The 22,156-nt window shown below is 38.1% G+C and overlaps 1 protein-coding gene and 1 long non-coding RNA gene across 2 annotated transcripts in view; both read left to right on the top strand.

The window, feature by feature from the left end:
* The window catches only part of LOC138402509 (uncharacterized), a 189,899-nt gene that overhangs the window by 156,446 nt on the left and 11,297 nt on the right, over positions 1-22,156 (top strand). The window lies entirely within an intron of this gene.
* LOC117982962 (uncharacterized) overlaps positions 1-22,156 on the top strand; it is a 129,224-nt gene that overhangs the window by 95,771 nt on the left and 11,297 nt on the right. Inside the window, exons 2-5 of the mRNA XM_034969402.2 lie at positions 1,313-1,675; positions 11,404-11,521; positions 14,583-14,752; positions 19,254-19,325. Of these exons, the coding sequence (XP_034825293.1) occupies positions 1,313-1,675; positions 11,404-11,521; positions 14,583-14,752; positions 19,254-19,325 (723 nt within the window). The remainder of the gene's footprint in view (positions 1-1,312; positions 1,676-11,403; positions 11,522-14,582; positions 14,753-19,253; positions 19,326-22,156) is intronic.

Raw genomic sequence — 22,156 nt, 5'->3', positions numbered from 1 at the left:
GAAATCGAGGATGTGCGTTTTGAGAATAACATTATTACCGTGTTGACCTCAACATCGGATTGCCCTACTAATATTATTGACGTTTTCATTAATGTGCTGTCAATCACGTGGAATTGTTTTTGTTTACCAAAGTAAAATCAAAATCCGTGAGTAAATGGAACAATGATGAAACATTATTATTTATTTATCATAGCTGTCTACAATAAAAAATTGTGCTAACATAATGCCTATGTGGCTTTAATAAACAAGTATAACCATAAAATAGAGATATGAATAGAAATATTTTTTATTCAAAAAAACTATTACACCTACTTTTGAATCGTGAATTAATGCATCTACCGCTGCTAGTTAGGAATGCCTTTCCTATCGCGAAGAACCAGCAAGAAACTCGGCGATTGCTCCTTTCAAAGATAAAGGATAACACTGCTGCTATCTGCTATAAATATTTTACTTTAAAACATCACTACCCATATTATAAATGCGAAAGTGTTGGATTGTTGGTTTATTGGTTTGTCCTTCAATCACGTCGCAGTGGAGCAACGGATTGACGTGATTTTTGCATGGTTACATATAAAGACTTGGAGAGTTACATAGCTTATTTTTCATCCCGGGAAATCAAAGAGCTCCTATGGGATTTTTAAAAACCTAAATCCACGCAAAAAAAGTCGCGGACATCAGCTAGATACCGATATTTTGGTTTGATTTTAATATTTATAACGCCTCTCGTTGAAAAAAGTTTATTGAGAGATTTTTATTTAAAGAACACAAGAACAAAGTGTCTTCAAATAAGGTATCTTAACTATAAACTAAGTTAATGGACCGATTCTTAGGTATAAGTACGTTTATAAGTTTAGGTTACTATAATATTGCTTATAATTAGCCTCTCTCATAGGCTAGATTGTACCTAATGGTAGTAAAGTACCTGTTGCCAGTACTTTACGACAAAAAAAAAAATTGAGAGATTTAGAAGCAAAAGGTCAAAGTTATATTATAAAAATTCTCTCCTCCTACCTATAGCTAATACTCCTACATTATAAACTTTTGCACAAAATATTGTTTTAACATCCCACTTGAATACAAAAGTTTATTCATTGTTATTATCAGTCAGATATTTCTAATTACTTTAATTGTGCCGTGTTTGCTTTAATACAAGAATTTTGAGCTAAAGACGCCCGAGGCAACAGAATAACAATGAAATATTCTTGTTATTGTTTTACAGATAACCATGCAAAGTTTTGCGGGTCAAAGTATTCATCAACATTGAAAGTTGAAACAAAGTTCAATGTAAACAATGGAGTTTTGTTTGTTTCAGGACTTTATGCAGTGAAGATAGTGAAAGTAGTAGTGCCAGAGATTATACAGTACGGAGTGCAGGACGCTGTGATATTGGACTGTGATTACACGTATGGGAATAACACGTCAGGGTTGGTAGTGAAATGGTTCTTCAAGAACAAAGCGCGGCCTGTGTACCAGTGGATAGTGACGCAGAAACCTCAGGACATGGGGATACTGCGAGGCCGCGTCGACCTGACGTACAGAGCGTCGAACGACCCATTAAAAATGCATAGGGCTCTGCGTATAGTGAAACCGAACACGGACATTTCGGGCGATTATACGTGTGTCGTGTCGACCTTTATGGAGGAGGACTCGAGGACGAAGCAAATGATTGTTTTCGGTGAGTGAGTTTTTTATGGCGCACCAATATTTTATGTTTTAGTGTCACGAATAACTGATACGGGGGTCGTAAAAGTGAATCGATGTTCGTTTTGTGTTTCATGTTGTTGAAATATTGCTTTTTGAAACTGTTTCTACGCTACATCACTTAATTACTATAACAACTGTTTAAATAGTTAGTTGACAAGTTTACTCATAAAAAACAACAAACCAACAAGCAAACACACTTTCTTTTAACAAACAAACGTTAAATGTATGACAAAAATGTCTAGAGGTCTATGTGTAAACAGTGCGTAGATTTTTTTTATTAGTAAAGAGTTTATTATAGTAAAATAAAGAGGTAAATATAATTTACATGAAATATGATGGGTGATCACTATACTACAAATCCAAAAGTGTGTTTGTGTGCTGTTTCGTTAATTTCTTGGTTTGTAATTCAATCACGCCGCAACGGGACAACGGATTTTCGTGATTTTTGTTTGAATAGTGACATATAGACTACTTTTTATCCGGGAAAATCAAAGATTTACGATGGGGTTTTGAAAACCTAAATCCACGCGTACGAAGTCGCGGACATCAGCTAGTACAAATTTGATAATTACACAGAAGTTAATTTAAAAATAATTAACTCTGGTCCAGTTACATGACAGACGGTTAAAGTTAAGTTACGGTTACAGTTAAACTTTTGGTACCAATAAAAAGCAAAGAGGGTTGCATAAGTCAATATTCGTAACTCCATGATTAAGGTTATGGTAGGTGAAATGGTTAAAAATCTTAAGTTAACACGACTTTTACAAACAATTAGGGTGAACAATCAACAATATGCTGCGCTGCGCTGTGCCAGGCTAAGCTAGTTTTCTGGTGCTATGTTTTTTCTACTTCAATATTGAGATACGCGGTGTGCTATGCGACTGCGACAGCGCGACATACATAATATGCAAAAGTGGAAGCGAGATAGATATTAGACTGAATGGATTGAGCAATGCGTATCGCGTATCCTTGCTATGTATTAAATAAAGCACTGCTATACAAAGTGCAGCGCAGCAGGGTTTGTTTGTTTCTTCATTATAATCTTAGAGGAGCGATAGAGCATAGCACAATACAGAGCAGCATAGATTTTAATTTGTTATCCTTATGCTTTTATTGTCCGTCGAAGTTTAACCGTAACATAGCTTTGACCGCCTATCGTGCAACTGGACCGAAAACAAACAGTGAGTTGTAAACTGTTTTCAGTGATATTCAATCTACATCTGTGACAGTATCGATGAAATTAATTATTTATGCCAAAATTATTAGTTCCAGTATAAATGTAGGTTGTAGCTTTAAATTTAGTATCAAACGAAATTATATTTTAACTGCGTCCTAACAAACAACGTAAATCTGATTTTCAATATCATTCTGTTAATATTTGGAGCATTTAATTAAGCATCTGCATTACCATTAATTAGAACTGCAAAATATGAAGTGAACCTTGTATTTTGTAATAGCATACCTATATGAAAACTAACTTATGCTCGCGACTTCATCCGCGTGGACTACACAAATTTCAAACCCCTATTTCACCCCCTTAGGGGTTGAATTTTCAAAAATCCTTTCTTATCGGATGCCTACGTCACAATAGCTATCTGCACGCCAAATTTCAGCCCGATCTATCCAGTAGTTTGAGCTGTGCGTTGATAGATCAGTCAGTCAGTCACCTTTTCCTTTTATAGGTTTAGAATACGCCGCCGAATTCAACTCGGCTGGGTAGCGTTCGGGAAGTTTCGAGATGTATTCTCATCCAAAATTCTTCAGTGTTTGAAGACCAAAGTCTTCGAACAGTGCGTGTTGCCAGTGATGACATGTGGATCTGAGACAAAGTCGCTAACTCTAGGCCTCTTGTGAAAGGTATACTTATAGGTTATACTTGGAATTCCATACTGATCAAATCAGAAATGAGGAAATCCGTAGGAGAACCAGAGTAACTGACAATGGCAATGGGCAGGGCACAAACGTTGAGTCGTCGATAGACAATGGGGTCTCAAGGTGCTAGGCTAGAAAGCTCCACACTATGTAGACGGAGGACATCAAACGATTTGCAGGGAGCCGCTGGATTCAGGCGTCGTAAAAATGGATGTCCCTACAAGAGACCTATGTCCAGCTGTGAACGTATATTGGTCGATAATGATGATGATGTAATAAAACCCAGTATTTTTGTATATCGTGGACAAAATAAAAAGAAATAACAAGAAAAAAAGAAAACTATAACATCTAAATATGAAATTTTGTAGTGATGAAATCCCTATGGAAATAGCGTAGATTGACGAAGCAAACTGGGTTAAGCCGCCACAGATGAACTCTGAATATGTGTATGAACAAGCAATTTGAGAGCGAAAAGAAAGAATTATTTTTAACTTGCTAATGCTCGTGACTTCATCCGCGTGTACACACCTATTTCACTCGCTTAGGGGTTGAATTTTCAAAATTCCTTCCTTAGCGGATGCCTACGTCACAATAGCTATCTGCATGCCAAATTTCAGCCTGATCCGTCCAGTAGTTTGAGCTGTGCGTTGATAGATGAATCAGTCAGTCAGTCACATTTTCCTTTTATACATTACTAGACTAGATGATGCCCGCGACTTCGTCCGCGTGGATTTAGGTTTTTTTAAATCCCGTGGGAACTCTTTAATTTTTCGGGATAAAAAGTAGCCTATGTCCTTTCCCGGGATGTAAGCTAACTCTGTACTGAATTTCATCAAATTTGGTTGAACGGTTGGGCCGTGAAAAGCTAGAAGACAGACGGACACACTTTCGCATTTAAGTATAATATTAGTACGGATTTTAGATTAAGGTCTACAAAAAGATGTTCAAACAAGTTGCAAAAAGGCTTCTTAAAATTCATAAGAAACCAAACTATCGCGCAAGCCGATGTTCAAAACGATAACCCGTTTTGTTCCGTTCCGAAGCCTTACGAGCACTTCGGGCGCAAAAAGATGCGAAGCGGATAACAGATGCTGGCATAAATACGAGTTGTTTACTTCCTCAAAAAATAAGCTTATGCGGTCTAATCCTCATTAATATTATAAATGCGAAAATGGGTATATCTGTTTGTTTTTCACGGCCCATCCTATTAAATGTTTGAACGAGGTGAATACTCACAGAACAGAAGTGTATACAGGATGTTACCAGAACGCTAAACGAAGACAGGTGATACTATTAGAACGTGATATACTTGTATGTAAACTCATTACATGTAAAGTAAAGACAGAATAAAATAGCGTTCTATATTTGTAAGTCTGTCACTTATGAGTTGTCGTTATCGTTGAAAAAAAGTAATGTCTTTCTCATAGATTAATTATTGGTCTCGCTCCGGTCTTTCTGATAAATAATAAATTACATTTTATGTATTTATGAAGATTGAGTTTATTGGGTGATCCACCTCCTAATCATTAATAGGTTATGGGCCTTCACATCTAAAACTAGAAGCCCTGAAAATTCAATCATGGTAGAAAGATATGAGTCTAATTCACGTGTGTGCGGCCACATAGAAAAGTTGCGAGACTCAGAAAACTTTGCCTATTGGAAATTTAAGAGTACACAAATTAAAGAAAACCATAAAAATAAATAAAAATCTATTTTAGAATGCACAAGTGAAGACCTTTCATATGATACCCCACTTGATATAGTTATCTTACTTCGAAAATTGAAAATACTAATTATAAGTTCTTGACCATAATTTAATTTTTTTGTGTGATGTAACCACAAATTCACGGTTTTCAGATTTTTCCCTGAATGTCTGCTATAAGACCTACCTACCTGCCAAATTTCATGACTAGGTCAACGGGAAGTACCCTGTAGGTTTCTTGACAGACCGACAGACAGACAGACAACAAAGTGATCCTATAAGGGTTCCATTTTTCCTTTTGAGGTCCGGAACCCTAAAAATTAAGTTGCTCTAAGCTTTATACTTGGACCTAAACATTTGGTAGATGACGCTCGTACTGGATACGTGTCATGTGGGGAGTAAACGTTTTACGAGGAGCTGGCCGGCGAAATATGAAATTCACGTCACCTACATCATCTATACGTACGCTTGTGTGAGTGGAGTGTAATTTGTGTGTGTGTGTGTGTCATCTCCAGTAACTTGATGATTCTTGTTGAATGGACACAAGTTAGTTACTTGCACACACATAGAAGTACATGAATAGTGACCTGGTTCGGGCGAGTGGGAGTGACGTGCGGGCGTTCCCTCGTCTCATATTGTCATCTCCCTCGTCTCCCCCGATTGTCATCTCAACCTGTCCCGTACTATACTTTGTTTGGATTGCGCTACGAATAAACTCCTTAATCCATATCCATACCTACTAATATTATTTTTATTTTTATTTTATTTTATTTTATTGGTTTGCCAACAGATAGTACACATATTATAAAATAACAATTACAATTCACAGAGAAAAAATTTAGAGTGTACACCCAATTACTGGCAAACCGGCATGCATTTTAAAAGTTTGCAAGTGCGGGATTACCAGTTAACTTAAAGCTAAAAATACAAATATGAAAAAATAAAAAATAAAAACACTGCAATTTACAATAGTACTAAATATTAAATACTAAATATTACGTAAAACAAGTGCAAAAGTGTGTCTGTCTGTCTGTCCGTCTGTCTGTCTGTCCGTCTGTCTGTCTGTCTGTCTGCTAGCTTTTCACGGCTCAACCGTTCAACCGATTTTGACGAAATTTGTTACAGAGATAGCTTGCATCCCGGGGAAGGACATAGGCTACTTTTTATCCCGGAAAATTAAAGAGTTCCCACGGGATTTTCAAAAACCTAAATCCACGCGGACGAAATCGCGGGCATCATCTAGTTATTTATAATTTTTACAGTGTTTTACCTACACTTCAAGAAAATGTAGCTGCAATGTGTCGCTACTAGATGGCGTTAACAGTGAACATACATATCACAAATTTCGTCACTGGCACCAAGCGAACCGCAGCTTAGTGGTCCCAGGAGACGCGGGTTCAAATCCTGCCGGTCCGCACTTTTTGATATGTTAAATACACTATTTAGTCAAGATGATTGTGTTAACTCGTACTAAGAATACCTATATAGACTGAAGAACTCCGAATAGACCGTTAGTTGTTTTTGACGCCTACGAAAACGAAGTGAGGTATTTTGATAGCATAATATAATACGATGGCAGCGAAAACATTGTTATTGGCAATCTATAAAATACGTAGATGGGAATATTGTGTTCTCTGACTTCCACCTTGCAGAAACTTTGCGACAGTCTGAAGATTTATGTAGGTATTTTTACGGGGAAGGTAATATTACCGGGAGATACCAACAAATCACGTGCGCCGCGATGAAAAATATTGTTATCTTGATCATAGGGGTGTTTACAATCAGGTAAGATTTATTTTAGTTACTAGCTGATGCCCGCGACTTCGCGTGGAATTAGGTTTTATAAATTCCGTGGGAACTCTTTGATTTTCCTGAATAAAAAGTAGCCTATGTCACTCTCCAGGTCTTTATCTATACCCATGCAAAAAATCACACGTCAATCCGTTGCACCGTTGCGACGTGATTGAAGGACAAACAAACAGTTTCTAAATTTCTGGTCTGGTCTGGTGGGAGGCTTCGGCCGTGGCTAGTTACCACCCTACCGGCAAAGCCGTGCTGCCAAGCGATTAAGCGTTCCGGTACGATGCCGTGTAGAAACCAAAGGGGCGTGGGTTTATTAAAAACTGCCATACCCCTTCCAGGTTAGCCCGCTTCCATCTTCGACTGCATCGTCACTTACCACCAGGTGAGATTGCAGTCAAGGGCTAACTTGTATCTGAATAAAAAAAACAAACCAATAAACCAACAAACAAATTTCGCATTTATAGTAAGGGAGGATGTTGAGAGATAACTTCGAAATGATGCTATAAACCTTTCGTGATTTAATGGTTTGATAGTAAGACAATAGATTGGTTGAATTAATTGGATTCATTGGGTTTATCGGATTTGGTCCATCTGTATATAATATACTTATATATCAACGCACAGCCTAAACCGCTGGTCCTAGAAACATGAAATTTGGAGGGTGTATTCAATGTAAAGAGTGGGTATCCAGTAAGAAAGGATTTTTTGAAATTTCACCCCTAAGTGGGTGGCAAAACGCTCTAAGATATTGAATAGTATCTACCTAATTCATACAAAAATTCTTTAACTATGCTCGTGGTCGTAGACGGTCTAATATATATCCACCCTTAAGCTGCATCATCATCATTTCTTAGAATGAGACGAGTTTATGCCATAGTCAGAGTGAACTAGAGTGAGTGAAGTCTCGGTTTGATCCTGAATAGATCATATTATGTAAAATATTAGGCTTTGGTGATGTGAAATTAAAGAAAAATTAGGGTTAATTTGCTGCTAATTTGGAAGCTGTGATAGACTAGTGGTTAGGACGTACGCCTTCTAATTGGAGGTCGGGGGTTTGATCCCGGGCACGCACCTCTAACTTTTCGGAGTTATGTGCGTTTTAATTAATTAAATATCACTTGCTTTACCGGTGAAGGAAAACATCGTGTGGAAACCTGCATGCCTGAGAGTTCTGAAGTGGAGACCACGTATCAGCAAGCGCAGTGTGGGACGACCTCCAACCCGCTGGACTGACGACCTTAAGAAGGTAGCGGGAAGTGGAGTGAATGAGAAAAGCGGAAGATCGTATATGGTGGCGAGCTCTTGGGAGGCCTATGTCCGGCAGTGGACTCAAACAGGCTGATTGATTGAGTTTTATCTTGCATGCCTAAGAGTTCTCCATAATGTTCTCAAAGGTGTGTGAAGTCTGCCAATCCGCACATGGCCAGCGTGGTCGATGCCCAAAACCCTTCTTAGTCTGAGAGGAGACCCGTGCTCTGTAGTGAGCCGGCGATGGGTTGATCATGATGATGATGACGAGGGTTAATTTAGGACTACCTGCGTCAAATGTACTAATACTATATTTTACGACTGCTGAGTAAGACCACAATAGCTCCAATAGTACAATGTACCTACCTAATAAAGTTTCGAACTTATGTTGCAGTGCAGAATTAAATTCCACAGCAGAACTATAAAAATAAATAAAGAAACAAACAAGACCAGATGTTCGGAGCAAGAAATTGCAATTTTATAAAACAAAACTTCGCACGGCCATTGTACACGACCACGGAATGTTAACAGCTCATTAGTTACAAGACGTATAAGCTCTTTATTTACTGAACAGCTGTTATAAGCAAGCTATAAAGGAATTTCATATTCGAAATATTAAAAACTCGGTTAGCTCAGAAAGATTTAGAAATAAGGATTTAAAAATATATTAGGATTGATTAATTTTAGTCGTTAGCTGTATGTCGATATGTCATCTTTCCATATTTAAAACTAGACAATGCCCGCGACTTTCGTCTGCGTGGATTTAGGTTTTTAAAATTCCCGTGGGAACTCTTTAATTTTCCGGGATAAAAAACCCATGTCCTCCCCCGGGATGTAAGCTAACTCTGTACCCAAATTTCATCAAAATCGGTTATACTGTTGGGCCGTGAAAAGCTAGCTGGTTTCCTGGTAACGGGGACGGTCCTAATAATATAAGACACAACGTGCGTTGACACATTGGCTTCGTGTCATATCAGGAGACAGCAACAAGACCTGCAGTCGCAACAGAAATGCCTGCCGATTACCGGAAGCGGCGCAAGTTTGCCTCTCTTATCGAGAGTTACATTTTTGTTCCGTTTGCCCTGCTAGGGCTATGGAGTCTTAGTGCAAAAAATGATTACGAGACATTTCACCGCCTCATCTGATAAACGGAAGGGACAGGAGACAGCAAAAAGACCAGTAGGCGCAGTAGAAATGGCTGAAAAGTGAAAATGGTAAGCGGCGCAAGTATGACTCGTCGCGACGCCTGAAACAGTGCGATATAATCGTTTAAACATCAAACAGGCGAAGTGAAACGGGAGAAGGAAGCAGGATAAGAGTAAGTTATTCGGGCACATTAGAGCTAATGAGGAAATTCGGGGAAATGTGACTTCTAAATGCCCACCGTAACTTATGTTAATGATGTCGTTTAGACCTTATATTTTGTGGTAGAGTGACGGAATATTGTTCAGAATAACTTGAGCATCATCATCATGATCAAACCATCGCCGGCTCACTACAGAGCACGGGTCTCCACTCAGACTGAGAAGGGTTTTGACCATAGTCTCCCACGCTGGCCATGTGCGGATTGGTAGACGTCACACACCTTTAAGAACATTATGGAGAACTCTCAGGTATGCAGGTTTCCTCACGATGTTTTCCTTCACCGTTAAAGTCGAAATCTTAATATATAAAAGGAAAAGGTGACTGACTGACTGACTGACTGACTGACTGACTGACTGATCTATCAACGCACAGCTCAAACTACTGGACCGATTGGGCTGAAATTTGGCATGCAGATAGCTATTATGACGTAGGCATCCGCTAAGAAAGAATTTTTGAAAATTCAATTCCTAAGGGGGTGAAACAGGGGTTTAAAGTTTGTGTAGTCCACGCGGACGAAGTCGCGAGCATAAGCTAGTAACTAATAATATCGTATTGTATTAGTTGATGTCTACCCGCAACTTTGTCCACATTGATTTAGGTTTTAAAAAGTCCCGCAGGGACTCTTTGGTTTTTACGTTTGGGATAATAAGCCACTTCCGAGTGTAAACTATCTATATATATTATATATAGATATATATATATATATATGAATAGCTCGTAGCTTTAGTTTAGGTACTATATCTTACAAATAATATTTTATTATCAATGGTTAACAAATAAACTATTAATAAACTTAAATCTAAAAAAAAAAAAACATTAAATTAAAACTAAAATAAATTAAATATAAAACCTCGTCGAGACCACCGCAGCGAGGCATTGTACCCAAGATGCTGGCAGCATTACCCCTTTGGATGGCCAAACTAATTCTTTGACCAAGGTAGGTGCCAGCTCTCGGGTCTTACAAATCCAACATCTGACTATCAAAAAGAGTAATTTTTTACCTATTTTGAATAAATCATTTGACTTTGACTTTGACTTTGAATAGTACCTCATCTCACTCTACTTTTTCTTATTTAAAAGGTAGTTTAAAAACATAAAATTTTGTTATGGCTTAGCTCGTTTCCCTACCGCTTTTAATTTTTTTCTGTGTTAAAATAAAAAATTACGCTCGCGCTCATGGTAATTTTGTATCTTATCTTCCTGTCAAATTGAAAACTCAAATTCGTCTAACCCTCAAGTCTAACCAGGTACTTAGTTTAGTTTAATAATGGGGCCGATTCTCTTGTACACAATCTCTAAACTAAACTAAACTGTGGCTAATTCCGTTGTACACAATCTCTAAACTAAACTAAAATGACACGTCTAAATCTATTGCTATCCCTTTCATAATGTTGCTTGTGGAAAAAGGATAGCACTAGATTTAGACCTGTTAATTTAGTTAAGTTTAGATATTGTGTACAAGAGACTCAGCCCCACTCTTTATTGTACACCAAAAAAAGACACAAAAAAGTAACATATAAAACCCCGTCAATTGGTCTAGTAAAAGTGTGTTTCTTATGAAAGTAGTCGGTTAAGGCCATGGGGAGGCAGGCTCCCCGTGCGAAGCCGGGGCGGGTCAACTAGTAAAATAAAATCACAAAAAATTAATTTCCTTTGTGTAGCCAATAAACCGCAAAAGCAAATGGTTAATGCATAGTATCACGTTGCAGTTCCGGAGACGAACTTCCGGCTGATCCAGAACAAGACTGACGATGACACCGTGAACGTCATCTGCGCGGCGGACGGCGCCTTCCCCGCGCCCAACCTCACGCTCGCCACGCCGGAAAGGTGAGAAAAACACTTGTTTATTTTTATTTTTACACCTTTTTTTAAAATTCAGATACAAGTTAACCCTTGACTTATTTTTTTTTTTTTTTTAATTTATTATCAAATAAAAATACATACAAATAAAAGCTTAAACTAAAAACACCGAAAAAACCACAGAGGTTTGTCCTCGGTGCCTATCTGCAACGAAGATACCTATTAACTAATTACTTAAAAGAAATAATCTACAGTAGGTATGAAGAATCACGTAAGTATGTAACATATTATAATCGTGAGTAGGTTTATTAAATTTATTAGGTGAATAGGATTAGCACTAATATAACACCGACTGCAATCTCACCTGGTGGTAAGTGATGATCATGTCTAAGATAGAAGCGGGCTAACCTGGAAGGGGTTATGGCAGGTTTTATTAAACCCACGCCCCTTTGGTTTCTACACGGCATCGTACCGGAAAGCTACATCCCTTGGCGGCACGGCTTTGCCGGTAGGGTGGTAACTAGCCACGGCCGAAGCCTCCCACCAGATAAAACTGCGCGTAAAGTATTTTTAGGGTTCCGTACTTCAAAAGGAAAAACGGAAACCTTATATGATCACGTTGTTGTCTGTTTGTCTGTCGGTCTCCATAAACCCTCGATTTAAACCCTATTTAATAAATACAATTTATACACGCCAAAGTGAATTTCGATAAAAACGACCGCACGATATACTAATATCCGAATTTAACTACATTAACAGACAGTATTTAGTCGTAAATTGTCAATTAAAAGTAAAATATTCCGATAGCAAGCGAAATTGATTATAATATACAGCGCGCTATAAAACAAAAATTTATTGGACAATCAAAATGGATTGGGAAATTTATAAAAGTTAATAAGTACCTACTGCTTATATTACAAACTAGCTGATGTCCGCGACTTCGTCCGGGTGGAAATAGGTTTTTCAAAAATCCCGTGGGAACTCTGATTTTCCGGGATTAAAAGTAGCCTATGTCACTCTCCCAGGTCTTTATCTATACCCATGCAAAAAATCACGTCAATACGCTGCACCGTTGCGACGTGATTGAAGGACAAACCAACAAACCGACAAACAAACACACTTTCGCATTTATAATATGGGTACTGATTACAGGCCACGACATTCCCTTTAAAAATATTTTTTCTTATAAATGCAGTAGGTACTTTAATGAAAACATTTTTACTCGAATTATTATTGCTTTATTAATTCAATTTAACTCTAGGTAAATTATTATTATTATCCTAATACGGAATTTATCTTAATAAACGACTTTTATTCAATACGTTTCTGCTAAATTTTACAATGTGTAATTTTCCAATTCAGCGGCAATGTAATAAATTATGCCTACACATATTTGCTAGGGTGTGATTCGCAATAAAAATTTGAATGGACTATAAATTTTTGAAGAACTTGGCAACATTCTGAAGGCACAGATTAAATCCGGTCGCTTTTACCACCTGGTGCTACCTGCCAACTTTCTCGTACCTTTAAAATATGCCTGCTCCGCTATCGTCCCAGGGATCCTCTATCTTTAATAAAATATCTTAAATGCGCCATTCCGCAAAGAAAGAAGGGAAATAAAATTCAGTTAAATCGACCTTAACCGCCGTGTTTTTTGTAAATTAACGATAAGATCTTTTCAGGTGGAACAAAATGCGAGGCGAAAATGAATTTTTAGAAATGAATTTTGTTTATCGATGGCTTACGAAAGAGCGAGTTTTCTAAACTCTAAAAATCAATGCCTCGTTTTAATCGAGGATGTTTTTAGAAATAGCCGAAAAAGAATTTTCAAAATGATTGTTGGGCATGAATGTTTTATAAAAAGACCTCTTCGAATACGGGCAATCAACTCCGTTCCAAGCACGAGTGCATGTCCGAAAATACTTCGCTTAGGCTTATTGCTCTAAATCGTGAGTGGTTTTATTGCGGAGGCCCTTATCGTTGGAGGATTTCCATAATCGCAGTCAAAATTCATGCCAAATTTCATTGCCTATAAATCCATGTACTTATGTCTGTTCAAAGACATTTTATGACAATACTGTATTTAGATTAGCTCCACGCGTACATTTTCTTTACCACAGCTATCCATATTTTCGGTGATTTATTATCCAAGGTTTACAAAGTTTTTGGATCGTACTTACTTGTCAAAAGCCTAAAGATAATACCACTAATAATACTTTCTTTCTTTACTGTATATTAATGTAAAGCTGAAATATACTACGTAGCTGCACTAATTGATTTTTAGTCGTTTATTATTGGCAAACTTTTCGTGAGTCGTTTTACTACGAAGGCCCTTATCGTTGGAGAATTACCATAATCGCAGTCAAAATTCATGCCAAATTTCATTGCTTATAAATCCATGTACTTATGTATGTTCAAAGACATTTTATGACAGTGCCGTATTTAGATTAGCTACGCAACGTACATTTTCTTTACTACTGGCATCTATATTTTCGGTGATTTATTATGCTAGCTTTAAAAAGTTTTTGGATCTTAGGTACTTGTCAAAAGCCTAAGAATAAATACTTTTTTATTTTACTGTTTAATAATCTAGAGCTGAAATCTACTAAGTATCTGTATTACTTTGTAGTTTAATCGTTCATCATTGTCTAACTTTTGCTTGAAAATTTGCCTGAATTTAGCTTTTGTAAGAAAGCGTTTACTATCTCAGTCTGTAATCCGTTATCGTTAGATTGAATATAAATGTTAGGCGAAAACTTGTTTTACGATAAATTAAAAATCTAAAACCCCTCGTTACAAAAACCGTCTATAAAGTTAAATAATAATATTATGTCGGTATTGGCACTTCAATTCCAGGCACTTGAGACAATTACGAAGTCACGACCACATGAAGCAATTTAGGTACTGCAATGCCCAGCAATACCTGAAAATTTCAGCAAAGTTATGCAGAATAATTGCTCCAGATTGCTCCACTTATTGGTTCAGCGATTGACCCATACGTATTGGCGAGCAACAATTATTGCTTAAAAATTGCCTACGTAAACGCACCACAAGAGAAATTGGTCTTCAAAATGTGTCATTTTCACAGGCGGCTGGATGGCGTATCACACAACCTGAAGCTGGTAAACGGCAGGTACTCTGCCATGGCGTCCGTCACGCTACAAGATGCGGATCTGCCTTCGCCTGCGGAGTTCATCTGCACTTTGCGGATACCGCTCGCGAAATACGCTGTGCGAAAAGAGGCAATTTACTATCCAGGTAAATTATAATAACTAATTATAATATGGTGTAACAAATAGAACGGAATAGTGTATACTCACTGTTCGATATAAATGAAACCTTTACTAGTGGAATATATTGCACTTTGCGGAAACCGCTAGCAAAGAAGGTGCGCAGTGCGGAAAAAGGTTTTTTATTATAAGGTAAGTTATTCTATTTCTCAGATAAACTCAAATCTTTTATGTTAAATACTTCGGTTATTCTTTCATAGTATAAGTCCCGCAAATTGCTATTGCTCTGGAACCATGTCTCATTAACATCGAAATGACGCCATTTTGACGTCTTTTGACGTATATTTAAATGAAAATATACCATCAGTTCGAAACTTCAGTCTAGTGCTGACGTCACTAAAATGGCGGACACGCGCATTAGCAATTTGTGGGAATTATAAACCGAACTACTCAAAATAGTGGATGAGTAAGTATAGCTGTCAATGAAAAAAATCGTAAGCATTTTTGTAAGAGAATAAAATGAACAATTTGCCGTTGACTTGATGCCTGTTACACTGACAAACTCGAATTTGCCTTCACCGACAAAGTTTATTTGCACTTTCCGAACCCTCCCAGAGTACGTAGTGCGGAAAAAGGCTATTTTCTATCCAGGTCAGTTATTTTACATCTCATTATAATAAAGTATAGGTATATTTAGTTTTGCAAGCTATTATGTCCGCTTTTCATTTCCGAGACGGAGTCCGCGATCCGGCGACGGAAAATTCGTAATTAACGTTGGAAAATGTTGATAGGATACGGTGGCTAGGAGTTGATGATAATTTTTTTTATTTCGAGGAATTGGGGGGGGAGAGACTGAACCTCCCCCCCCCCTTCCCCCCCCCCCCTCCCCGTCGTATTCACCGCTTTTTATCTTATTCAAAAGAATACCCCAAAAAAAATTCTGCTGGATAAAATTTTATTCTTCCCAGTTCTTTTAAATAAGGATAATTTCGAAAGAAATAACTGGACGGCGCGGCGTTTGTTAATATAATTAAAAACAAGACGTTAATATAAATTGTGGGCATTGTTTTAATGCGAACATTATGTTTAACAGTAACAATTGCACCCTCGAATAATTCGCCTCTTTTTAGGGATCCGTATCTCCAGAGGAAAAAGGAACCCTTATAGGATCATTTCGTTGCCTGTCAAGACTCCAAGGGAATCGAAGCCTATAGGGTACTAAACGTAGACCTAGAATCATGAAAGGCAGGTAGCAATGTCTTATAACACAAGTAAAGGATAAAATTCGAAATCGTTAATATGTAGTTATATCTCAAAAAACCGGCCAAGTGCGAGTCAGGCTCGCGCACCGAGAATTCCGTACTACAGTCGTATTTTTTTTGACATTTTGCACGATAAATCAAAAACTATTATGCATAAAAATAAATAAAAATCTGTTTTAGAATGTACAAGTAAAGCCCTTTCATTATGATACCACACTTGATATCTATCTTACTTCGAAAGTTGAAAATACTAACTACTTGCTCATGAACACATTTTAATTTCTTTTTCGTGATGTAACCACAAATTCATAATTTTCGGATTTTTTCCTTTTTGTGTGCTATAAGACCTACCTACCTGCCAAATTTCACGATTCTACGAGTAGGTCAACAGGAAGTACCCTATAGGTTTTCTTGACAGACACGACAGACAGACATACAACAAAGTTATCCTATAAAGGCCCCTTTTTCCGCGAATTTGTGGATACATCACAAAAAAAATTAAATGTGTTCACAAAAAAAAAATTACTAAATCACATAATCTATATATATATATAAAAGGAAAAGGTGACTGACTGACTGAATGACTGACTGACTGACTGACTGATCTATCAACGCACAGCTCAAACTACTGGACGGATCGGGCTGAAATTTGGCATGCAGATAGCTATTATGACGTAGGCATCCGCTAAGAAAGGATTTTTGAAAATTCAACCCCTAAGGGGGTGAAATAGGGGTTTCAAATTTGTGTAGTTCACGCGGACGAAGTCGCGAGCGTAAGCTAGTTATACATAAAAGTGTTACGTATATCTTGTACGGAACCCTACGTGTGCGAGTCCGACTCGCACTTGACCGGTCTTTTTTGTTAACACCAGATTTCACCTCGCGAACCGGGGGGATAAAGCGCCGACATAAACAGAAAGCTGTTTATTTATTTAAAACAAGCGATTTAACCGTTTGCGTTGAGAGCTGGTAAACGATTTGCTCAAAGTGTTTTAAAACGGTACCCACTTTATATGGAAATATTTTATGCACAAGCAGACGAAATAATGTTTGCGTAGTTTTATCCTGCTATATTATTGCGTCAAGTCTTCAATTCGTCGATACCCCAAAGCCTAAGGGCGGTTTCAGACTAGCGTATTTTTTTGCGCGTGTACGGTCGTTTCAGCATACGCGCTTACACGCGCTATACATTACGCGCTTCAAAAAACCGGACTCGCGTATACGGGCATATTTCGGCGTGTTCGCTCGAACCGGTGCACGGTGGCCCAGTGGGTGGTGGTCGCCAAAAGGCGCGTCTATACGCGCCTACATGCGCTTCCAAAAACGAGCTCATACGCGCGTATAAAACGCTAGTCTGAAACCGCCACCATAGACTTTCGTAAATGAGTGTGTCCTACCTGTGATGACGTATGGCGCTGAAACGTGGACACTGACAGTTGACCTTGTCCACAAGTTCAAAGTCGCTCAGTGTGCTATGGAGCGGGATATGTTGGGCATCTCTCTGAGGGATAAAATCTGAGAACTAGAGTGACCGACATAGCTCAACGAATTAGCCAGCTGAAGTGGCAGTGGGCAGGCCACATCTGCCGCAGAACCGATGACCGCTGGGGCAGACGTGTTCTGGAGTGGAGACCACGTATCAGCAAGCGCAGTGTGGGACGACCTCCAACCCGCTGGACTGACGACCTTAAGAAGGTAGCGGGAAGTGGAGTGAATGAGGAAGGCGGAAGATCGTATATGGTGGCGCGCTCTTGGGAGGCCTATGTCCGGCAGTGGACTCAAACAGGCTGATTGATTGAGTTTTATCTTGCATGCCTAAGAGTTCTCCATAATGTTCTCAAAGGTATGTGAAGTCTGCCAATCCGTACATGGCCAGCGTGAAAGACTATGGCCAAAACCCTTCTCACTCTGAGAGGAAACGCGTGCGCCAGCGAGCTGGCGCACGGGTTGATCATGATGATGATTAAGTAGTTTTCTGTCGCTATACGGCGTGTTGCCAGTGATGACTAACGACATTTTCATACAAATTTTTATTTTTCATTATTCACCTATGTTAAAATATAGAGAAGTTTATTAGAATAAACTTTCACATGTACCTAGGTACTTTATTCAAATAAACTTTTACAAGTACTTTTGAATCGTCAAAAGAATTGGTTGGTGCAAGGCACTGGTTCGAAATGCCTTTCCCACCGAGAAGAACCAGCAAGAAACTCGGTTGCTCTTTTTAATGAATCAATTTCAGTATAATATACTATGCTATGAATACAAGTAACTGTGCGCATTGTTGGAGCTTTTTTTTGATCGACATCTCTCCACTTCACTTATCTGTCAGTTAGTCAGTTAATTTTTTATTAATTAGAAGTTTAGTACGGATGAAACAATGAACAAACAATTCACCAGCTCATTGTGTATTTTATAAGTCCGCGAATGTCGTTAAAAGAATAAGGGAATGGAAATATATTTGGAGGTAGGCGGGAGAAATAACAATTTTGCGGTATAATTTTCGGGACGGGCCATTTAAGCTTTTTATCAGCGGAAAGTTTGTGTGCACAGCTATCTAAACTGTGAGGATGGGAAACATTCGCGGCAGTAGACCTCTTGTATAATTTTGTGCTTCGTTAACTCTGTTGTTGGAAAAATCTCTAATGGAATCTCTATGGGCCTTTACGGTTAGCGTTAGGGCGTTAAGCTGTGAAAAGCTCTACCATCAGTTAGGTTAGGTTAGGTTTAGGCTCACTATTAATTCATTAATGAAGAATATATTACCTATTATAGAGCGCACTAGAGAGGACGAAAAGGACTATTTTTCTCGTAACTATGTTGTCAGTAGCTGAATTGATGACGATAGCGGAAGTTCGAATTTATAAATAGGGAGTTTGCACAGGTTTCAACTTGTTTCTATGTGAACTAGCTTATGCCCGCGACTTCGTCCGCGTGGACTACACAAATTTCAAACCCCTATTTCACCCCCTTAGGGGTTGAATTTTCAAAAATCCTTTCTTAGCGGATGCCTACGTCATAATAGCTATCTGCATGCCAAATTCAGCCCGATCCGTCCAGTAGTTTGAGCTGTGCGTTGATAGATCAGTCAGTCAGTCAGTCAGTCAGTCACCCTTTCCTTTTATATATTTAGATAATCCTACCTTTAAAAATGTATGTTTATATCTCGCATACAAATATTTAAAAAAAATCTTACGTAGCCACGTACTAAATTTTCGATTTAGTACTAGTTTAAAACTTAAGGTTAACAATATTTTACTTTTTCAGGACCCATCAGTACTACTCCAGAAATGCCGACGGCAGCAGATATGCAGCTCGCAGCAGCTGTTGGCTCTAAAGGTAACCAAAATAACTATTCTCTATGTAAAATATACCTACCTACGAAATAAAGTACCTACCTAATTATTCTTGGGACATCTTTATTCGACGACGGCGACGACGTACAAAATAAAATAACTAGTTACAAATTGCGTTTGCTTTTTTATTATCAAATTGACCGAATGGTATTACTATTTTATAAATAAATTTTCTTTAAACCAATTTATATATGGAACTTTCTTTGAATTACGAATCACTTATTAATTTAATATTTTTATTTATAAATGAACGCATTCCATTTAACATTCAATTTTATTATTTTATTTATTCAAAAAACGATGGTTCAGTTATGAATGAGTAAATTCATTATCAAAATCTTTGATGGCTTCATTGGATTAATTACTTATTTGATGAATTTATAAATACATACTTAATCCAATCAAATGGCATAGTATTTTAGCATTCAGCATTAACATAAATTATACACTAATTAGTTTTCGGATGAAATTAAATTATTAAAGTCATATTTGCAGTAAATATGAGGAAGCGGATGGGTGGAAACGGACAACTGAGCACACATTTTGAAGTCATCATCATCATCATCATCATCAACCAATAGACGTCCACTGCTGGACATAGGTCTCTTGTAGGGACTTCCACACGCCACAGTCTTGCGCCGCCTGAATCTTGGGTCTTCCAACGCTGCGTCTTCCGGTGCGAGGTCGCCATTCCAGCACCTTGGGACCCCAACGTCTATCGGTTGTACGAACTATGTGCCCTGCCCATTGCCTTGTTGAGCTATGTCGGTTACTCTAGTTCTCCTACGGATCTCCTCATTTCTGATTTGATCACGTAAAGAAACTCCAAGCATAATAGCTCTCTCCATCGCCCGCTGAGTGACTCTGAGCTTTCTTATGAGGCATTTTGAATTTACGATTATTTATTCATCGAATTTACCCCCTATCATAACCAAGTAGACGGAGTGGTTTCGAAACTCTCCGTAAATATTTGATATTTAATTCAACGCTAACCCTCTGTTTTCTCAGACCATTTCCGGCGGCGCTGACTTTATATAACCAATTAGTGCAGTAATTAGACTTTATTAGTTAGAAATTAAAGTCAGGACGGTCAGTTTAGTTTGTTCTCTAGTCACTGTCCCTTTTCTTAACCCCATATCTATAAAAGAAGAAAAGTTCTGACTCCTAGAGAGCTAAACCATTCCATAATGTTCCCTTTTATAATTTAGACAAAGAATAACCACACCGCAGGATACCAACCGCTGAATCGAGGGTGCAAGACCGTGGCGTGAAGACACCTATGACCACTAGTGGACATGTATTGGTTGATAGCATGATGGCAAATAATTCCAAAAGCAAAGTTGGGGTAGCTAAGTAAGCTAGTAAAATCATAAACCACTCGACCAATTTAAACAACTGAAAACCAATAAATATGTACAACTATTACTACCTATACAACAATACTTATGTACAACTATTACGTAACCCAGATATATCTGGGTTACGTAAGTAAGTAGTTAAGTAAAGTATTCAAATTCATGTTTTTACAAATGCGAGAGAACACGCGTTAAACTGAAAGAATTTTAATAGATCAAAACGAATATACTTAGTTCTCTTTAATTGGCTTCTACACAAAATCGTACCGGGCTGAGGTACTAGTCGACGCACTTAACCTATAAAAAAATCAGAACCAAAATATTGAAGTCAATATGCAAACATGAAGGATTTAAGGGAATAATTTAGCGTATAAATTTAATACGGACGATATTTATTCATCAAATATGCTCCCAATCATATCCAAGTAAATACGAAACGTTGGTTTTGAAATTCTCTATAAATATTTGATATTGAACTCGACACTCCCCTCTTTTCGAATAGCGCCGATAGCGATTTACAAATTAGTGCAACATTATACTGTGCCACTTTATAGTTTGCGCAGTGAATATTCGTACATTTATTTGAAGATTATTCTATATTATCATTCCACCCTCTTTTTTCTACAACCGCACCGCGCGCCACCGTAAGGAATTTCACCCTCACCATCTGGGTGTCTGGTGCACTTCGACCGTCCGCTGCGCCAGATCCTTCTTTCCACGCCACGTGCGTGTACTATATAAACTGTGGAACCAACTCCCATCGGCGGTGTTCCCACTAGATTATAACATGCGGTTATTCAAGGGGCGGACCAACAAATTCCTAAAAGGCCGGCAACGCATCGGCGGCTCCTCTGGTGCTGCAAATGTTCATGGGCGGCGGTAATCACTTAACATCAGGTGACCCGCCTGCTCGTTTGCTCGCTATATCTATTTAAAAAAAAAAATTGGTAATTCTGTTTTAGAGGTGTCTTTGTTTTTATCCCCAGCCTAATATTTTTGTCAAATAGATATCGATCCAGGATCAAAACCGAGAGTTTTCTCACTCAAGTTCACTCTGGTGATATTTCCACGCGCTGTCGACGCGGATTTTACCAAGTCCGGGTCACTTGAACCGAGAAAAATAGCTACGGTGACGTGCTTTTAACGGTGCTCTGCATGTAACTCGTATTTTTTTATGAGATAGAGCTAAGAGTTTATGCAATAGAAAGGGAGGTGCTTATTAACTTTTAGGCCACATAGGTTCCGTTCTGGTTATTTTTATGAAAAAAGCTGATTCTGTACTAGTGGCATGTAGCAGATATAACGTGCAGAGGTACTTAGGTATCCAAAATCAACATTATATCAATAACATCGAAAAATACAAATAACATTGTAATTATTTGTAAATGATTCTTCATAAATAATTCATATCAATAATATTCATGAATGTATTTCTCGACTCTAGTATCATAAGGTCGGA

The sequence above is a fragment of the Maniola hyperantus genome, chromosome 6, assembly GCF_902806685.2.
Source record: "Maniola hyperantus chromosome 6, iAphHyp1.2, whole genome shotgun sequence".
NCBI classification, from domain to species: Eukaryota; Metazoa; Arthropoda; class Insecta; order Lepidoptera; family Nymphalidae; genus Maniola; species Maniola hyperantus.
Note: the sequence above shows the minus strand (reverse complement) of the source record. Positions and strands in the feature narration are given on the sequence as shown.